Raw genomic sequence first — 16,033 nt, forward strand, 5'->3', positions numbered from 1 at the left:
TAACAAGTAACAGCTGATAGCAAGCAAATTAACCTCCAGCTTCAGGTCTAGAATCTAATGAATCAGGATGGAGTCATATGTTATTTCTGAGAATGCTTGGAGACTGTTTGGGCATAGTTTCCAACCATGCTCAATGATAACATGAGATTGTAGACTGGCTCAATATGAATTTTGATGAATAAAATAAAACAATACCCAATTACTAAGCTATATTGAACAAGATTAATTGCAATTTTTCTTTTCTCTGATTTCAGGTAAGTGTACCAGTTATTTCATGTCTCTGACTTCTGCCATCAATAAATCATTGAGTAGTAAGAGCAATAAGTAAGTTACTTGTAATAAAGACAGATAGAGCTGGTATATGTATAAGACTATAAGCTATGATCAGGGTGTGTAGGTGTGTTTATGTACCAGGTTGAGATAGGCCATTCCCGTCCTTTCTTGGCGTGTGGAAAATGATGTGGTAAATTAACACAGCCGTCATGAGCGTGTAAAGTTGGCGGGAAATTCGAAATTTTGATTTCTTTTCCGCAACTTGTACAATCTGAATTCATTTTTTACTTTTTATCTTGAGTTTGCACTTTTATATTATACTTTTCATTTATATAGGATATTACAAACAAGCAAATTACAAAGCAAACAAAAATAAGTATAAAATAAATTTTAAACATTGCCGCCGGGACAGAGGGTTAGAAAAAATACCCAACACTCCCACGCTATCCTTGCTTAAGTTACCACTCCAATGCAATACTGTTTTACTGTTATACTGTAGAAACAATAGGTATCCTATCTCACCTCGTCCGAGCTCATCTCAACCTCGTCCGAGCACCCTCAGATGATAGCTAATAGCTAGTCGTTCCCATGTTGCAACATGTGCTGGGTTCAAATCCTGGACCCTGGTGAAGAGAGACAGAAATATACCTCACAGTCACTTACTAGAGATAGTTTGGGGCCTCCTGTCATGATTGAACAAATAATCCACTAACAACAACTTGATTTTTACAAAAGAAAATACCCAAAACCAGAGAGAAAAAAATCATTTTGAAGAAAAACCATTTACAGTGTTGCCATGCCTATCAATTACAGTGTTGTGACATATAGGTAATCATGAATGTAGTATGTACCTATACCTTATCCATTTGAATATGGCAGCAAGGAGTCATCTAAAAAGTAGGCTACGTTGCCAAACGTGTCAAAGGTTCAACGGTAGAATATCTTTAAAGGAGGAAGGTACATTGCACAGTGCTTCCTCCCACAATGATACTTTTTTTTTTATGCCGATGGTATTCAGTATTCGTAATGATTTATGTATTCCTATAAAAAGTAACGAAAAGATGATTTCTTACTAGAATTGAATAATAATAAATTGTTTATTATTATTTTATTTCATTTTTTGAACAAAGACTTTGTTTGGACTGCTCAAGTAAAGGGAAAGGGACTTTTCAGTCTCATTTTGGCAGTATATTGCTCTAAATAAAATAATTAATTGATAACATTGCTCTAAATAAAATAATTAATTACTAAAAAACTGAAATTAGAACAACACGATGTCTACTAAATCCAGATAGGTAATGATAATGAATGATCACAAACATACCAAATTGCATAATAAGTACCCGATGCGAGTATTAAAAATAGATACCATCTTTACCTGTTCTAGAATTCAACCTCTTGGACTTGACCCTCCAAAAAAAAGGTTACAGATCGAAGCTACCTCTGCTTTTTAAAAGAGAGAGTTTATAAAAATAGACCTTTACCTTAATTGCAACAATGCAAGGAGTTCTCGCATTCTGATTGGTTCTTTCATTTTGGGTCGATGACTCCTTGCTGCCATATTCAAATGGATAAGGTATAATCACGTAATCACTCTAATCTAAAGCCCTAGGTATCTACCTGTAGCAATACAGCAGTTTCCCTAAGGAGATATGGAAACGTCATAAAAACGCATTTACAGTGTTGCCACGCCTATCAATTACAGTGTTGTGACATATAGGTAATCAAGAATGTAGTATGTACCTAATCACGTAATCACTCTAATCTAAAGCCCTAGGTATCTACCTGTAGCACTACAGCAGTTTCCCTAAGGAGATATGGAAACGTCATAATAATTACTAGCTGTCAATGTCTAGAAGTTCAAGTGATGATTGCCTGATTTATAATACTCATTTACGTCATAGCCACTTATCACTCTAATTACCTACCTACCCTAATGAATTGCTAATGTAGAAATGAAAAGAAAAGCTCGTACTTAAGTATTGAGAATTGTCACTCATTGAATGAACAAAATAATGAGTTCTAAATTTCAACTCGACAATTTTGTATTTAGTTCATCTGGTTCACCATAACTCTCAAACGGAACGATTTGTCTGATTTTGCTGGTGCCGAAAATATTCAATAGTTACCTATCTATCTGTTATCTCAAGGAATGTGCTCACTGGTCAATAAGTTGTGGGTGCGGAGAGGGAGAGAGGAGGGAAACAGAGAAAGCAGGGAAAAGAAAGCATGTTAATATGTACCTACTTTACGTAGGTACCTAGCGAATATGTTTGTTTACCTACCTACTGAAAATATCATTGAATATTATGGGTAGGTAGGTATTATAGATCTATAAATAGGTACATATTTAGGTACCTAGGGGAAATATATAAATACCTATCTACCTATAGGTATATTAGTTATAGAAATAGCTACTTTGTACATATGAATGTCATGTTTGACATAAGTCCTACTCACTTAGAAGACTTCCTACTCTCAAGTATAATACATAAACTGATTAGAAATTATATCATATTAGTTTTGCCTTGTTGAGTAGGTAAGTTACGTGCTTTTTACTTTCTATTTTTCATATGAGCTTTTATAGAAGGAACTGTAACTGTCAAGGTCTTAACACGTGCAACCAAAATCCTTTAATCTTACAGGTTACATATACTTTATTTCGGGTTCCAGTCGATTTGGGGCTGTAGCGTTAGACGCACGTTAACACCCAATTTCTTCTCCTTTAGTCCAATATTCTTACATCCAAGGCAAAGCTTCGGCCTGTCATGTTCAAAGGTTAAAATTCCCCTTCATTCAATACACAAAGACTCTATAGGATTTCTTTGCCGCTACCCCCATTCTGTTTAGTTTTATATTAAGGAGAAGCCTGAGGGAGGTTAGTATGCACCCTTCTCTTCTTTGGATTCTCGAAGACTTCAGGTTGAATACATACAGGGTTAACCAGACGACTGGAGGATTTCTAATAGTGGAGCAGAAGTGTAGGGGTAAGGACCATGCAGGATGCTTGGAATACGGGTCACACTCAAGCTCGTGAGAAGTTGGGGACAATTAAATAGCTCTTTTAAATCGAGTAGCGACCAGTGAAGGTATCATTTACTTGCATATTGTATGTAGGTATACCTACCGGTACCCATCCTTTAGGGCTGTCTAGCCCCTACACCTAAGCCTCAAATTGGGCTTTTTATGTGTGACCTACCGGTACCACTTTCGCCAAATGTATATCTCCACATTGTACCACCTCAAATGAGTTGTGTTTGTGAGATCCTGTACTTTAAAAAAACGAGTCATAAGCTCGCGTTTATAACGTCCCTGCCTTTTGTACAAACCACCCGTTGCTAGGTTGCTACTACCGATGAAATGATTTAGTTTGTTAGCATATGGACACCCTGTAGAATCCAAGTAGCGTCAAACAACCTAGAAATGACTGGTTGTACGTGTGCGAAATTCAAAGTTGTGATAACAACAACTAGAAGTCTTTTTTACTTTTTAAATCACACCGACATAGTCCCTACACTCCTATGTTTCTGTGACACTTGTGTTAAGTAACGCTGAGCTTGTTGAGTAACCTTGGTACATTTGTGTTTTTAAGCAAACATGAGTCACCAGTTGAGTCTAGCTAGGAGACATAGTACACTAGCGTCTGGGTGAGGAACTATAAACAGGGAGAAGAATAACCAACCCGTAAATAACTAAGAACGTCCTCTTGCGAGCTGTGCTGATATTTGCAATTTGGAACACAAATGCAAGTAGCTAGAAATGGGGTTGCCCATGATGAACACCCAAGTTCTATTATCACATTATCAGGAACTTGAAATAAATAAAAAAAAGTATCAAATAATAGTCAAATGCCTTTTATGAGTCATCGGAACTCGGTGGGTGGTTTTTGGTGACTAAAAAGGCTTTTGAGGATTTTTTACTTTCCATTGATTTTATCATTACGAATCATTATGATTAAACTTACGTTCTTTTGAGAAGAACAAATCACTAGTTAAGAATGTGTATTCAACTATACAGTTGCCGCTGACAAGTACCAGGGACAATAGAACGGAACGGTGAATGTAGCTTCTTCACCAGTTCCCAGCTGATCTCTGAAGTACGCGTGGTTGTGGTTAGTATCTGGATGGGTGATTATTTGAGACATCACGGGGTGAAGTCGCTACTCTGACAAAAGCCTGATATTGTCTACAACTATACAGTTGCCGCTGACAAGTACCAGGGACAATAGAACGGTGAATGTAGCTTCTTCACCAGTTCTCAGCTGATCTCTGAAGTACGCGTGATTGTGGTTAGTATCTGGATGGGTGATTATTTGAGACATCACGGGGTGAAGTCGCTACTCTGACAAAAGCCTGATATTGTCTTAGGAGCTGCCTCCCACACGCCACAAAATCGCTACAAACCTATTTGTAGTGTAAGAGAGACAGAGCAACAATATCCAATGTGTACGTAATGTATAGTTTAAGTGTAAGAGAGACAGGAATATGTACAATACGTGTATCTGTATAGTTTAGTGTAAGTATCGATTCCCCCTGCCCCTAACACGTTTTTACCACCCCTTTCTCCCTCCTTCTCCCTCTCTCTCTCACTCTCTCACTCTCTCCCACTCTCTCTCTCTCTCTCTCTCTCTCTCTCTCTCTCTCACTTCTGTCGCTCTTTCTTTCCCTCTTTAAACGACCTATGTGGGAATATTTTTTCATCAACCGATTATTACTTGATCCAAAAGTTGAACTTGGAACAAACTTTAAACTCACTTTGTGGCCCGGTCATTCATTGTTCAGTCTAGGTATCAGGAATAGTATCTATACTTATGTATATTAAGTACCAATAACCATAGTTAATTTTGATCACCCTATATTGAGGTTGATGTTACCTGCTGGCGTGGTAACATCTGCTAAATGGTCATCTATTGTCCCCTGTCCATATACCAGTATACCACCTTGCAATACAACAGGCACAAAGATGTCTTTGCTCTTAGAGAACTAGACCGTAAGATTTAGAGATCAATGAGTAAATGATAATAATAGGCATATTTTACTTTCCATGACCGCTACAATGTAGTGGGAAATCATTGGGTTCTCTATATGTTATTAGGATGCCACCCCTTTCTCTCTCCTTCTCCCTCTCTCTCCCCCTCCTCCCTCTCTCTCTCACTCTCTTCCACTCTCTCTCTCTCTCACTCTCACTCACTCCCTCTCTCACTTCTGTCGCTCTTTCTTTCCCTCTTTAAACGACCTATGTGGCAATATTTTTTCATCAACCGATTATTACTTGATCCAAAAGTTGAATTTGAAACAAACTTTAAACTCACTTTGTGGCTCGGTCATTCATTGTTCAGTCTAGGCATCAGGGATAGTTACTTTTGATCACCCTATATTGAGGTTGATGTTACCTGGTGGCGTGGTAACATCTGCTAAATGGTCATCTATTGTCCCCTATCAATATACCAGTATACCACCTTGCAATACAACAGGCACAAAGATGTCGCTCTTTCTTTCCCTCTACTTAAACGACCTATGTGGGAATATTTTTTCATCAACCGATTATCACTTGATCCAAAAGTTGAACTTGGAACAAACTTTAAACTCACTTTGTGGCTCGGTCATTCATTGTTCAGTCTAGGGATCAGGAATAGTTACTTTTGATCACCCTATATTGAGGTTGATGTTACCTGCTGGCGTGGTAACATCTGCTAAATGGTCATCTATTGTCCCCTATCAATATACCAGTATACCACCTTGCAATACAACAGGCACAAAGATGTCTTTGCTCTTAGAGAACTGGACCGTAAGATTTAGAGATCAAGTAAATGATAATAATAGGCATATTTTACTTTCCATGACCGCTACAATGTAGTGGGAAATCATTGGGTTCTCTATATGTTATTAGGATCTGCTTTCTAGGACTTCACGTGTCTGTGTCATAGCATGCCCAGTACGAGGTTGCGTGCATCCCGAAATCCAAGACGAAAAAACTTGGATTCCACCGGGAATCAATCCCGGGACCTCTGCTCTGTCGGTGTTATACTGATCACGTCAGCAGTGTTGAATAAATTTCTAAAGGAGAATTAAACGGAAACGAGACTAAGAAGGAAGGAGAGAGAGAGAGAGAGAAAGAAAGAGAGAGAGAGAGAGAGAGAGAGAGAGAGAGAGAGAGCGAGAGAGAGAGAGAGAGAGCGAGAGAGAGAGAGAGAGATAGTTCGCATAAAAAAGTTTTAATAACACCATTTAAATTATAAAAAAAAAAACTCACTTAAATTGGTGTTGTGCTCAAAGTAGCGATAATTTTTTGATGTTTAGGGTAATTTTTATCATCCCTGGTTTGGGAACTAACCATAAGTGCATATTGAAATTAGGAAGTGATTTCCAACCGTCCAGTGATATGAGCATTAGGTAAACAAGGGCAGACATAACCAAATATCCCACTATTTTATCCTTTTGATAATTTAATGATTATTTATACTGCTCGAAAAGGACTTAAGAGGTCCTGTACCCTAAGTAGCAGTAGGCTACTATTAGTATTTTAGTCAAACTCAAACTATGTTCAGGATAAAATTCCATACCTCAGCTGGTATTGTACCCACGCCTTCCTGATTACCAGACGACCAATACACCATTGTGGTAGGTTTTGCAACAAAATGGATAATCAAATACCTGCCATATAAGTACCTACTTAACTTAGCTACTGTACATCTTCTTGGGTACCTTACCCTCACAGTTTAAAAACCCTACAATATCTCGGTTATCTAGGCATCCAGGGTACCTCCTTTACTATAGGTACCTACCTACCTCGTAACGTAGAAAAACAGTCATGAGTCATAAATTCTTGATAGAAGGAAAAGGAGAAGAACATACAGCTATAGATACTCTATTGGTCTGATTAAAATCAACCAATCAGATTGCCTTTAACTTTCAAGTTTAACTCAAAGTGTAGCTCCGAGCCTGAGCACACTACCCAGGGGTACACTTTGAGATTAAGTTAAGCCAATCGAATTAAGTTGATAGTAATCTGACTTGTGTAGAAATGTGCAGCCAACATGTGATACAACAACATTGCAGATTTCAGTATACTTACCTAGGTAAACAAAATACAGGAATACACTCTTCAGTGGACGGTTACCATTAGGTCTGCCACTCGCGCTCAGATTGTCTGACATACCGTCGGAACCTGTGTGGCGGAAAAAGCTTGTAAGGTTAATGCCCAAGTAGGTACAGCTTGAGGCATTCTTTACCACCATACCATCTAAATTTTATAGTCACAATTTCAGTTCAGTCCTGATGATGGCATCATGAGATATTGAAACGTGTTGATGTTGATAATAATCATGTACTCTAGACATAGACAGGGCCTTATTTTAAGTAACATATTGATGGATTCTTCTTTAGGACTTGATTTGTCATACAATCCAATACTCCAATCCAAGGAGTAATCGGATCTGAAAACATTTGAAATCAATAACTCCCCTGTTTCCTTTATTATTGTTAAAATTTCATTTCCTAGACCTTTCCTACCTAACTTGTTGTAAGTTAAGATTGTTCAATGGTTTGTTTCTACATATAGGTACTTATACATTTTATTCAGAGTACAAGATTTCTAGGGTTCAAGAAGCATGGAGGGGTTGTATAGGTTCAATAGTGCACCTTTGAACCTTCTCTTCACGCATTGTATAGGTATTTCCTCTGTAACAGTGGTTGTAAACATTTCTTCAAGTCTATTACCCTGAAATAGCTCCAAAACTGACATGTGATGTTTGTTCCCTATGCCCTATGTGATGATTCCTGAGGACAAAATGGGTTGCAGTCTGCTCATTCAACTATTCAGACATTGAATGAATGAGGCAATTTTATAACATAGAAGTAGAAATGTGCAGCCAATATGTGATACAACAACATTGCAGATTTCAGTATACTTACCTAGGTAAACAAAATACAGGAATACACTCTTCAGTGGACGGTTACCATTAGGTCTGCCACTCGCGCTCAGACTGTCTGACATACCGTCGGAACCTGTGTGGCGGAAAATTATTGTAAGGTTAATGCGCAAGTAGGTACAGCTTCAGGCATTCTTTACCACCATACCATCTAAATTCAATTTCAGTTCAGTCCTGATGATGGCATCATGAGATAGTGAAATGTGTTGATGTTGATAATAATCATGTACTCTAGACATAGACAGGACCTTATTTTAAGTAACATATTGATCGATTCTTCTTTAGGACTTCATTTGTCATACAATCCTATCCAATACTCCAATACAAGGAGTAATCGGATCTGAAAACATTTGAAATCAATAACTCCCCTGTTTCCTTTATTATTGTTAAAATTTCATTTCCTAGACCTTTCCTACCTAACTTGTTGTTAAGATTGTTCAATGGTTTGTTTCTACATATACTTATACATTTTATTCAGAGTGCAATATTTCTAGGGTTCAAGAAGCAAGAAGCATGGAGGGGTTGTATAGGTTCAATAGTGCACCTTTCAACCTTCTCTTCACGCATTGTATAGGTATTTCCTCTGTAACAGTGGTTGTAAACATTTCTTCAAGTCTATTACCCTGAAATAGCTCCAAAACTGACATGTGATGTTTGTTCCCTATGTGATGATTCCTGAGGACAAAATGGGTTGCAGTCTGCTCATTCAACTATTCAGACATTGAATGAATGAGGCAATTTTATAACCTAATGAGGGAAAAAATTCCATAATAGTTCGCATAAAAAAGTTTTAATAACACCATTTAAATTATAAAAAAAAAAACTCACTTAAATTGGTGTTGTGCTCAAAGTAGCGATAATTTTTTGATGTTTAGGAACGGACCGCGGACCCCGTGGTCTTTTTTTCTGTAAGTTCTACTGGTTAGTTAGTACTCCAGTAAGTAGAAGTACTTCTGTTCAGAGATTCAAAGTTATTTTACCAATTTATTCTTCCATTCAGTCATCGCGCATTGCTCATAACATGCCTGTACCTACATTTAGTAATTTAGTACCTATGATGATTCCTGAGGACAAAATGGGTTGCAGTCTGCTCATTCAACTATTCAGACATTGAATGAATGAGGCAATTTTATAACCTAATGAGGGAAAAAATTCCATAATAGTTCGCATTAAAAAAAGTTTTAACAACACCATTAAAGTATTAAAAAACACCTCACTTAAATTGGTGTTGTCCTCAAAGTGGCGATAGTTTTTACTTTTTTGATATTTAGGGTAATTTTTATCATCCCTGGTTTGGGAATTTAAGCTCTAGGGCTCTTTGCTGCTCGAAAAGGACTAAAGAGTTCCTGTACCCTAGCAGTAAGCTATTAGTATTGTAGTCAAATACTCAAACTACATAATATGTTGAGGATAAAACTCCATACCTCAGCTTGGATTGTACCCACCCACGCCTTCCTGATTACCAGGCGAGCGTTTTGACCAATACACCATCGTGGTAGGTTTTGCAACAAAATGGATAATCAGGTGGCTCCATCCATATACGTAGGTACCTAACTAACTACTGTGAATCTTCTTGAGTAACTTACCTTACCCCCAAGTTAAAAACACTACAATAACCAATATCTAGGGTATCTCCTTTACTTACTCTACCTCGCAACGTAGAAAAACAGTCATGAGTCATAAATTATTCATAGAAGGAAAAGGAGAAGAACATAGGTACAGCTAAAGATACTCTACATATCTCTGCTTAGGTACTTCTATCTCTATTGTAATCCTGTGGAATCAGTGGAATGGTTTGAAATGTTTCAATCAATGGAGCTATAAGGAGGGAGGATGTTGCCATGAGCATCACAAGGTCACGTGGTCATGACTCAAGACATGTTGCCAGTTGTATATATTGGGTGCCAAACCGGTTGATTCATGTAGATGTAGGAGAATATAGTTCTCCTATACTCATAGTGTTTCTCAAACTTCCTGATCCTGCGGCACTCTTCTTCTATCAGCAAGAAACCTTTTAGCATCTGGATGGATGTCTTCTGTAACTTTGTGAACGTCCATACCTACTGTTATAATTTGAAAATAACTTTTACAGTTTAAAAACTGTGAAGTTATGTCAAACTATATTAAACCTTTTGGCGGCACACTGACAGATCAAGTTTTTGGTCCGAAAACCTTTTTGACCCCATTTTAAAGCAGCAAATATTTTGGTGTCAGGCCAACCAAACTGTTCCAACCCATTTCATCCCTTCCCTATGGGTAACCAAGTCAAAAGTGTAATCACTCCAAATGTCCTAGTAGTCCAAGTACCTATTTATCCGTGGTAAATTGACACATGCATATGCTTTTACAGATGGGGTATGGGCGCATGGGTCGGTATGTAAATTTCATGTCATACTGCACGTGCAGGCATGTTGAATAATTAATAAATTGAAAATTCTAAAGCGAATAAAAATAATAATAGTAACCCATTTATTGCCAAGTGACATTAGCCAAGTGACATGGATGCCTTTTCCGAGTTTGCCCTCTAAAATCTTGCGGCACCCTTTGGATAAACCCAAATCACCTCGGGTTGGGAATCACTGTGCTATAGGATCTTATAATAAATCTACCTATGTGCTCTACAATACAATTTGATGAGGAAATGAACATGTCAAAATGTCAATAGGAATTGAATATAGTCAGTCGATATTTTGCACCTCATTTGATAGAATTCCAATAGATTTTCCATACAGACAGTGAGTGCACCCTACATAGGGTTTCCAGACGTCCGGATTTTCCCGGACATGTCCGGGTTTTTACATGTTTGTCCGGCGTCCGGGGGGATTTTTGAAAATTTTTGAATATAGGGAGCTCCTTTACCTGCTCCTGCTCTTAAAGGACACTAAACTTCTTTTACCAGCGCAGCCTAATTAATGTTACAACTTTATGGTTTATGAAGTTCAGTTTATAAATATGTTGCTTCATTGTTGTTTGCTTAGTTCTTAAAAAAAGACCTTAAAAACTCAACAAATCCCCATCATAATGTAAAGCTGTGTTTACACATAATAGTCGACGCCCGTCGATCGACGAGTTGAATCCATGTTGACGAGGTAGTGTGGACGGTTTCAGTCAACATAGATTGACGGCCGTCGACTATGTGTCGACACATTTTAGATGGTGATGCATGGTGACTGGAAAACATTTAAAGTCATGACTCCCTTGACGTATAATCAACATGGGCATTCCAAGTATACTTTCTTGATAACATAATTACCATAGCCAGATAACATAATGAATGTGTGTTATCAATAAATAACATCATAAATGCCCGGGGCCACACAGTTAGATTAAAATTAACCCAGACAGTGTGGACGGTTTCAGTCGACATAGACGGCCGTCGACTATGTGTCGACACATTTTAGATGGTGATGCATGGTGACTGGAAAACATTTAAAGTCATGACTCCCTTGACGTATAGTTTGACAGCGTCCATAATACATAGATAAATGGGTTTTACCCGCTGATTTGTAAATCAATCAATAGATAGACCGATATACGGCCGTAATAAAGAGGTGAAATTGGCACAATTTTTTGGTCGTTCCGGGATAAAACTGACCAAGTGTCTATGGAAGATTTTAGGTTTTAAAAATATTATTTTTAACTCAAAGAGCAGACATTTTTTCTCACAAGTAAGGGTTAAGGGGTTAAGGTAGGAAAGAAGGAAAGGCATCTTAATTTTGAAATGTCTGCTCCAGAACCAAATGACAACCTTCAAAAAGATCAGCCTGGTATTGATCTAATGAGGGCGACAAACGCCGACTCCGTTGACGCGAAAAGGATCAGATTCGTATAGGCTTAACCCAACTTTAGGGCTGTTTGCCCCTACACCCCTCTGAGTGGGCTTTTTGTGTGCGAAACAAAGAGTTCAGAAGAAGAATAGGTACTAATTTAAATGTTGTGTTTACAATGTCAATCTTTCATGTCCCATTTTCAGGCGCGGTCGTCGCCAATCGTCTGTCGGAGATCGAAAACTGGAAGATCCTTCTATTGGAGGCTGGGGGAGATGAAACTGACATTTCGGATGTGCCGGTCCTGGCCGCTTATCTGCAACTGAGCGGCCTGGATTGGAGTTATAAAACGGAACCCTCCTCCACTTCTTGCCTAGGTGAGTCAACTCTTCATCCTTCATTGATAAATCAGCTTAACTCCATACACAAAAAGTGCAATCTGAGGCTAGATATGTGTAGGGGCTAGATCGCCATAAAGGATCTAGGTATTCTAGGTTAAGTTCATTAATAAATGGTGCCCGGGACCATTGATTGAGGTAACTTGAGGATTTTACGTTTCGATCCGTTTACCTTTCCGGAAGCGACTCTTGATTAGAATCAAATTAAAAAAAATTGTTTTGCAATATCTCCGCTAGATGTTTGTTGAGTTTCCACAATTTTCACCCCCACTCCTGACTCAGGGTCTGGTTGATGGGACGAGTGTTTATTTATTTATTATACACACCTTGGTTTCACCCTCTTTATGGTGTTCACAAACGACATTCATAAAATTCTCTCTGTTTGATTTTGATTCAGAGTTAGTACCTAGGTAGGTACCTACATTGTGTGAAGCGGGTAGGTATGTTTTATCCCATGAGTTATTATATGTCCACACGAGAATGTCTGCTGGTTATTTTTCACTCGAAATAAACAACACCTTGTTTATATACCTCAATAATTTTGGAGAATAGAACTTCACAGTCTAGGTACCATTAGCTATACCATGTTCATTGTTCCTATGTATTGTTCAGTATAAATTTATCAATACATAGAAGAGTTAAGTCCGATTCTATTTTTAGAATTTGCCAAACTGAGTGCGTTCATGACATGCAAAAGTGACCTTTTTTTACGATTGGAATAAAAGAGTTACTTGTTTGCAGCAAAGCAGTCTTTGAACTTTGGATAAGAGTTAAGTCCGATTCTATTTTTAGAATTTGCCAAACTGACTGCGTTCATGACATGCAAAAGTGACCTTTTTTTACGATTGGAATAAAAGAGTTACTTGTTTGCAGCAAAGCAGTCTTTGAACTTTGGAATGAATCCTCAAACGTTTCAAATCCGGATTGGAAATTCAAAGAATGTGTAAAGTCAAGTCCTAAATCATGAATAAAGGCATACTTTGACCAGAAAGGCCATTCCGTAGAAAATTTCGCACTTTATACATCACCCTTTGCAATAGCTAAGACGTAATATGGCATTAGTAGTATACAGTTCCAGAGATGACGTCATTTTTACGTCAAAATATTTGAGTCTGAAATCTTATCCTTTGCTGTAAGCGCCTTGGTTTCAATTTGATCGATCGAATTTGTACTTAGGTACCAATTAGGTATCTGCGTAAACTGATGATAGTGAATGATATTGACAGTCAAATGTATTCTTGTCCCTCTAGCTTTAGGATAGTTGCAAAGGTTTGCTTAAAGACAAAGAGCAAATTCTCTGAAGTATTATGCATGTCATTAAACCGTTGACGCGGTAATTGACCGCGGTCACATCAACGTTTCATCGGCCATTCCGTAGAAAATTTCGCACTTTATACATCACCCTTTGCAATAGCTAAGACGTAATATGGCATTAGTAGTATACAGTTCCAGAGATGACGTCATTTTTACGTCAAAATATTTGAGTCTGAAATCTTATCCTTTGCTGTAAGCGCCTTGGTTTCAATTTGATAGCCATTCCGTAGAAAATTTCGCACTTTATACATCACCCTTTGCAATAGCTAAGACGTAATATGGCATTAGTAGTATACCAGTTCCAGAGATGACGTCATTTTTACGTCAAAATATTTGAGTCTGAAATCTTATCCTTTGCTGTAAGCGCCTTGGTTTCAATTTGATCGATCGAATTTGTACTTAGGTACCAATTAGGTATCTGCGTAAACTGATGATAGTGAATGATATTGACAGTCAAATTTATTATTGTCCCTCTAGCTTTAGGATAGTTGCAAAGGTTTGCTCAAAGACAAAGAGCAAATTCTCTGAAGTATTATGCATGTCATTAAACCGTTTAAAAATTCTTGAACTACCTATCTGGTTAATGTACCTACCATTGTACCTATTATTATCCCTTTGTTTGGGATGTAAATGTTCTATGGAACTTGGCCAAACGCACTACCAGGCACTCACATAATAGGTGAAAATGCTCTATTAGTACCAAGGGATTGGGCTAGGTATTTCGGTTAAAACAATTTCACTGTTCCCCACAGGTACCGTTAGGAATGGTGCCCGCTGTTCCACGTCAAAGGCGTTCCTCCAACCAGTCAAGACCAGACCTAACCTTCACATCTCCCTACATTCCCATGTCACTAAGGTGTTAATTGACCCCAAAAATAGAATGGCAATTGGAGTGGAGTTTGTTAAGAATCACCAACGTCATGTGATCCGAGCTAGGAAGGAGGTGATTCTATCAGGAGGTAAAAAAAAAAAGAAAAAATCTCAATTTTAAAATTATTTAGAAAGCCAGAAACCCCCACAATACTACCTACAGAGTCATTTTTAGATAACAGTTCCAATCAGGGTTGTATTTAAGGGGGAGGGGGGGGAGGGCAAGGTGTTGTAGGTTATTGGGATGGGTGACCATTGCCCATGTTGCTGGCTTTTCCAGACCCCACTCAGGCTGGGTGTGGTTAAGGTGAAGAGGAACTTGAGGGGGGGGGGGGGGGGGGGGAGATGTACCAAGGAGAGGAATTTTTGCAGTCTGGCCTTCAGTAAAGGAGAAAAATAAAGCTCGAGAGGTAGCCCAAAATAACAGCCCTATGAACAGCTGGGCAGCTTAATTAGACTTACTTTGTAGGACACTCATTGCTGAGCTTTCAGCCCAGAAGAGGTTAAATAGTAACAGCCATAGCAGACAATGAAAGTTACACAGAACACAAGATGGAAGAACACACAAAGACCAAAGGTTACTAGTCACTAAATGGAGGGTAAAACCAAAACTCTCATCACTAAAAACCTGTTGTTTTTTTTTTTTTTTAGATCGGAAGACCAAACTGGTGGATGAAATTCGTGGATTGTTGGGACATCAGATATGTTAGTTTTACCTGAATGTCTGACAACCGAATCGTCCGAAGTTTTCCTACTTTCCCATGAACACGGTCTTCAGTACAGACACCTTATACAGAGGTTTGGTTTTCTTGACGTGTTTACGTCGCACTGGTCACAATGAATATGCCGAAATCCGAATGTTTTTTTCCAAAAAGTTTAATCTCGTCACTAATACATAATAATCCCAATGCCGAATTTCATGTTTTTACTCGAAAGAAAAAATGACAGTACCGAAGACGTGATCCAATGGGGACTTTTCTATAACCCACTTTAGGTGGGTTTCGTAAATAGGTAAAGGGATGGACAGTTCTCTCTACCCAACTAAAATGATTCTCTTCACTTGGGAGGTTCAGGGTGTACCAGGACGGTCCAATATAGGGTGAAATTCTAGGACCTACCGAAAAACTATTGGTACGAGGCCACTCTACCAGCGAAATCCAGGCCTATGGCTCTATTTAATCCTAAACACCCTCAACTATCGAGGACTTTCCTTTCTAAGTCAACTTTTTAAAGTCAGCGTAACTTACCCTTTCAAATCGTCAAAAGTTCCAGAAAACACGGTCGGATCAATCGAATCAAAACCATCACGCAGACGGAACATTCGCGATCCGTGTCCAAGATAAGGGTAGGGCCGCCACCTAAAAGGACGTACACTATTACAAACAAGAGCCTTAGCCGGACCGAAAGAGGTAGGACAGAAGGAAGAGGAGAGACTAAGCCTACTATTCTGGTGATCGTGACGTCAGAGGGAGACAGTTTGG

At 38.4% G+C, this 16,033-nt stretch overlaps 1 protein-coding gene across 1 annotated transcript in view; it reads left to right on the forward strand.

The window, feature by feature from the left end:
• Positions 1-254: 254 nt before the first annotated feature.
• The window catches only part of LOC108253763 (glucose dehydrogenase [FAD, quinone]-like), a gene marked incomplete at both ends in the record, with an annotated part of 21,766 nt that continues 5,987 nt past the window's right edge, over positions 255-16,033 (forward strand). The window contains 4 exons of the mRNA XM_017448351.1: positions 255-311; positions 12,177-12,347; positions 14,435-14,641; positions 15,204-15,220. Coding sequence (XP_017303840.1) covers positions 255-311; positions 12,177-12,347; positions 14,435-14,641; positions 15,204-15,220 — 452 coding nt within the window. The remainder of the gene's footprint in view (positions 312-12,176; positions 12,348-14,434; positions 14,642-15,203; positions 15,221-16,033) is intronic.

Source organism: Diaphorina citri, unplaced genomic scaffold, assembly GCF_000475195.1.
Source record: "Diaphorina citri unplaced genomic scaffold, Diaci psyllid genome assembly version 1.1 scaffold3049, whole genome shotgun sequence".
NCBI lineage: Eukaryota > Metazoa > Arthropoda > Insecta > Hemiptera > Psyllidae > Diaphorina > Diaphorina citri.